General features: G+C 42.8%; 1 protein-coding gene across 1 annotated transcript in view; it reads right to left on the bottom strand.

Annotated features, from left to right (window-relative positions):
- Positions 1-341: 341 nt before the first annotated feature.
- LOC138614521 (neurexophilin-1-like) overlaps positions 342-5,506 on the bottom strand; it is an 11,717-nt gene continuing 6,552 nt past the window's right edge. The window contains exon 2 of the mRNA XM_069688018.1: positions 342-1,786. Within this exon, the coding sequence (XP_069544119.1) occupies positions 989-1,786 (798 nt within the window). The 3' untranslated portion in view covers positions 342-988. The remainder of the gene's footprint in view (positions 1,787-5,506) is intronic.

The following is a 5,506-nucleotide window of genomic DNA, read 5'->3' as shown; positions in this document are numbered from 1 at the left end:
TGGAAATGCAGCACCGAGAAAACAGCAGAATTAGAGCTTCGGTATGTTTCACAATTATTTTTTTTAAATCTTTTGTATTTCTGTCATCTGCCTCCTCGTGCAACTTTTTTTGATTTATTTATTGCGACATTTACTTGCGTATGTTTGATGCGCTGGGAGCTCTCCGTCGGTGTCATTAACCGCCCGTCAAAAACTGCAAACACGTAACACAGAGTTAAAATAGAAGTACCTTTTTTTTTTTTTTTTTTTTTTTTTCTCTTGGTCGCAACTTTGATGTAGATTCTTTTTGACAGCTGTAATGACGTGAAAAAACAAAATCTAGATGGACGTCGCTCCGAAAAACTTCCAACGACGATACCAGGTTGGTACTCTAACAATCACACTGCAGAAAACAACATCACTCAAAATATGTCTGCTTTTTCCATTATGCCCTCTAATGCCTTGTGACAGATGCTTCTTATTTGCATTGACATTTATGTGTTTGCAATGATTACCAGAGACTGATTGGAGAAGACAGGAAGCATGATTGAGACGGAAATACACCATCAACGTAAACAACTAAATTAGCCGGAAAAACATTAATAAAATTGTTTTCTGGTCTTTGTGTGGAATCCACAATATTTACATAAATACAATCAGCATATTTTTACGGTTGGCTTGAGAATTTCCTTTCCATGTAAGCAGCTATGCATATAATATGAGTATTGCAAGCCTATAAATGCTTCCCTAAGTGCTCTCGTGATGACCTCGGGCTCGGTCTGTTCGTCGGAGCAATATCAGTCTCGTGACAAGGCTAGTTGGTTGTAATAATGCCTGTCAACATCTCGAGTTGGAAAATGTCTCGACTCCATTTTCATTCGAACGATCCGATGTGGCTCGGGACCCGACAGCCTGTCTCTGCATCCTTTTTTTTTTTTTTCTTCTTCTTCTTTTTTTTTTTTTTCCTTCCCTCCACTTCCTCTCTTTCTCGCCTCGTCCGGTCATGTGATCACCCGGTAGGGAGGTACGGGGTGTCGCTGTGGTAGTTGTAGTCCGGACACACCTTCTGCACCAGCTTGTAGTCGGTGCTGTAGAAGGTGATGAAGATGCAGATGACTTTGAAGGGTTTGGAGCACAGCCAGGACACGTGGCTCTGGGTCTGCTCCTGCGGGCAGCTCTGCGACGGGTCGTGGGTACACAGTGAGTTCCTGGTGCCCTTCTCCACCTTCTCGTACTCCACCCTGCAGTTGAACAGCTTGGTGTCCTTGGTCTCCAGGGCCGTCTGCTGCTGCTGCTGCTGCTGGTGGTGGTGGTGGTGGTGGTACTGCTGGTGCTGCTGGCGGACCTGGAACTCCACGGCTTTGGTCGGAGGGACGAGTCCCACCGAGACGTTGCCCTGACCGGTCGAGTTGTGGCGAAAGTAGACGCTGAAGGTGCCGTTGCCGTGATCCACGATTTTACCGGTGATGAGGAGATTCAGCTTCACCGTCTTGATGTTGGAATGGAAGTCGCCCCAACCGAACATCTTCTTGAACTTCCCGGTCTTGACGATCGGCCTTCTTTTCGTCCTCGATCGCGGGTCGCGCGGGTTCGAAGTGTTGTAAAGCCAGTTCCACTGCTCCTGTTTGGAGTACGCGTCCGCCTCGTCGTAGTTCAGATCCAGGGAGGTGAAGTTATCTTTGCCGTAGAGGTTTTGGGACAGCAGACGGCTGATGGAGAACGCCTTGTTGCTTTCAGTCCAGTAGGTCTTCACTTTGGATTTGGAGCTCTCTCGCACGTCTGAACTCGGTGAATTGGCACCGGTGACCTGGAAGAACAAACAAATAAAAGGAGCGTCAGTTAAAATGGAAAGTGTCCAGATTAGTTTTCTTTTTTGAACAATAGAAAATGTTACAAACTGCTTCTGGATCTAGAACTGCATTGGAGTGAATGCGGTGACGGACACTCGTGCAAATTGTCTTGATATTTTGGAAGCATTCGTACATTTTGTCTGCTAGAGATTATTTGTCTGCGGTTAGGACCGGGTGTCATTCATTTTCATTACCAGTACCGGTACTGATACCTTGACTTACAGTAGATACCGCTTCCTGAACGATACTTTTTTCTTCCCTTTATGCGATCTCAGAAGGAAACACTGCATAAACTTCCATTATTAAGCAGATGACACGCAGCTACATCTTTCTGTGAAACCAGATGAAACAAACCAAGTTAGTGAAACTTCAAGAATGTCTAAAAGACATAAAGGCCAGGACGATCTTTCATTTTCTCTCTGAATATGGTTAAAAACTAAAATTGTTGTATTTGGTTCTAAACGCTGTAGAAATCCTCCATCCAACCACATCATTTCCCTGGATGACATTGCCTTGCCTCCAGCAACACTGAGGAACCTTGGAGTCATTTTGTTTTATGAGGATTTGACCTTCAGCTCACATAAAGCAAGTCTCTTGGACTGCTTTCTTTTTTCAAACACAATATTAATAAAATCAAGAACAACCCGCCGCAAACCCGACACAGAAAAGTTGATCCGTGTATTTGTGACTTCCAGGCTAGATTAATGTAATTTGTTGTTGTCAGGATGTCTTAATTACTCTTTAAAAAGCCTGAAGTTGATCCAAAATGCTGCAGCGAGAGTATTGACGGGAGTTAGCAAAAAAAAAAAAAAAAAAAAAAATAGTCTTGCTTCTATATTTGCTTCTGTTTATTGCCTTCCCTTGAAATCTAGAATTGAATTCAAAGTTCTTCTTCTAACTTGCAAAAGCTTTTAATGACCAAGCTCCATCTCATCTCGGGTGACCGTTAGCAATCCCTTAGTGTTGCTGCTGTGGGCCTTCAGGCTGCTGGAGGACCTTTCGTGACGCACTGAGCTTCTTTCCTTTCTTTGTCTTTCACTCTCCATTCATATTTCACCATTGCATCTCATTATCTTTACGCCATCTATCTCCAGTAGTTTTGTTGATTGTTTGTGAGATCTGAGAGGCACCAATGATTTCAGTTATTTGTGCTCGTTTCATTGATTTTTTTTTTTTTTGTTTTCCGGAGTGACGATCATTCCCAAATCTTCACCTCGTAGTAGCCTCTGCAGAAATATTGTATAAAATACAATTTAATTTTTTGTTGTTGTTGGAACATATTTCAGGTAGAATTCTCTAAAGTCAACTTCCCTTCTCGCAAAAGCTTAAAGCAGACATGTCCTTGCTGAGTGTTTTCTCGGCGATATCTGTTGGTGCGTTTTGGGGATATCCTGCTTAAAACAAAAAAAACAAAAAAAACAGGCAAACATGACCGAAAAAAAAAAAAAAAAAGGATCGTCTTTGCGGGTGCAAGAAAACAGACCGACCGAGACGGGCGGTCTTACATGTCAGCGAACGTCGAGGACACTGTAACTAAAGTCACCACCGTGTGTGAAATGTCCAAATCAAGATTAAAAAGTATTCCTGCCAAAACGTCGAGACGAATGAAGCGCTTCTCGGGTGCCGACGCGGTGCAACAGCAGACTATTACCTGCCGAATGTGTCCTGAATGGATGATTGATGATTCCCTCAGTGTCTCTCTCTCCTCTAACAATCACACAGATGAGAGAGAGCGAAAGAGCGAAGGTTTTTTTTTTTGTTTTGGTTTTTTTTTTACCGCAGAGTTCCCGCGACAGCGATGTCCAAAAGCGCGGCCGAGGGACATGACAGCAGATCTATGTGGTCGAAGCGTTTACATTTTGCACCTCCCTCCCTCCTCCCCCACAATCAATACTCAGAAAATAAGGTCTCCCCTCATTCAGAAAGTTCACTGAATGACATTGTGCCGCCGTCGGCCCGAGTGTGTGCGCCTGCACAAAGTAAACTGTTGCGGGGAGCTCTGATCTTTCTCTGAAGTTCATTTCATGCACTCGGCTTTCGGAGCGGAGGAGTTTTGAAAAGATGGCCTGCGGTTGTTTTGAAGAGTCCTCAATGATGAACGACCCCGACGCGAACGGAACCGATTGGGCCGTCGTGATCTCTCCTGCCTTTTTCTAAATAGAGGAACATCGCCTGAGCGGTCTTTTTTTTGAAATGCAACACGATACGGAGAGTCAAAATCGCGAAAAAAAAAAAGAAAAAAAAGAAGCCTTTTCAACAACCCGGAACATCTTTAAAGATAGCTGGAAAAAAAACAACTCTATAGCCGAGGATACAAAAAAAAAAAAAAAAAAAAAAAAGGAGAGCTGCAAAACCTTCGGAGCCAAATATTAGTGGTGACAAGGTGAAGAAAAATATGGATTTCAGCGGTTTCCTGGCGCAGCGGGGCAGTTAAAGCGTATTAATGAACACCTTTTTTTGTCTTTCATCGCTGGAAACAAAAGTCTGTCGTGTCGCCGCGGCTGGTGATGTATTGTCAAAAGATAAAGTGAGGCCCAGGACGAGGGGAGACTTCCTGTTCAGGATTTACTGGCACCATTACAGTCAAACATAAAGCTCCTTAGGATGTAAAAGTCCAGTGAAATAGTGTCTTATAGACCGTCAGCCGGGGGAGCTGTAAAGTCGATTATGACATCCCAGTTCAGGCTCTTCGGTTTTAAGAAGGTTTCAGGTTTGATCTCGTTTCAGTTTGTTTGTGTTGGTTTTTAAATGTGATGATGATGCATCTTTTTAAAAAAAATTTTTTTTACAGCTACAACATCATTTTTACGGGCAGGACATTAACACAACCTGAGATTTTTTACACACATTGTATGTTGCAAGGTCAAATATTAAAACCTCGAACGGGTTCGTCACACTTGATCCCGTGCTCAGTTAAAACGCTAATTTGTTCCGACGCGTTTCCAGTAATGAACAAATTGTCTCCGAACGACCTTTGACCGGTAATCCGAACTGTAAAAAAACAAAAACCCATTAATTTTTTTCACGACTGTTTCTATTCTGAGTTGTTAAAAGGCTGTACTCTCTAATGATCAAATGAAATACCATTTCCGTCGAGCGATTAATTACCGATGCTTCTCAGTAACTGGGTTTCGGTCTCAATGGAGTCCCCGAAACCAGATCAAGGGATATTAGGGAAACCGCTTTGAGCCGGTTTAAACGCCTGTCAGGGTAATAACTGGAAGTGGGACTGTGTGTTTGTGTTTGTGTGTGTATATGCGGCATTTCAAGGGGAAGAATATTTTTTCCAAACAATCCAATTCCGAGCAGTTTATTTATTTATTTATTTTTTTACATTATCCTGTCAAGCAGGTAAATGATTTTGCATTCGTTACTTTATGTTTTTGAAAAGCACCACAATGTTCTGCCACTTTGCTTTATGAATAATTTGTAAGAGATGGGTGTCACTGGAATCATTTTTTTAAAAAGTTTTTTTTTAAGTTTTTTTGTGTGGGGTGGGAGGTAAGGGAGGGGGGGGGATTCTTCACTATTTTCCTCCAAGATTATCAAAATTACAGAGCACATCCGAAGTGCGTGCCCAGTCGTCGTCAGACCTAATTCCTTGTTGTGGAAGCTCTTGCTCTGTTGTCACCGGCGTTATGTATGGTCCCCAAACTGTGACATGCAATTAGCTTTCA

The sequence above is a fragment of the Brachyistius frenatus genome, unplaced genomic scaffold (genome assembly GCF_029030835.1).
Source record: "Brachyistius frenatus isolate BFR_SWC_R1_liver_20210118 unplaced genomic scaffold, ASM2903083v1 Contig_515, whole genome shotgun sequence".
Taxonomy (NCBI): domain Eukaryota; kingdom Metazoa; phylum Chordata; class Actinopteri; family Embiotocidae; genus Brachyistius; species Brachyistius frenatus.
Note: the sequence above shows the minus strand (reverse complement) of the source record. Positions and strands in the feature narration are given on the sequence as shown.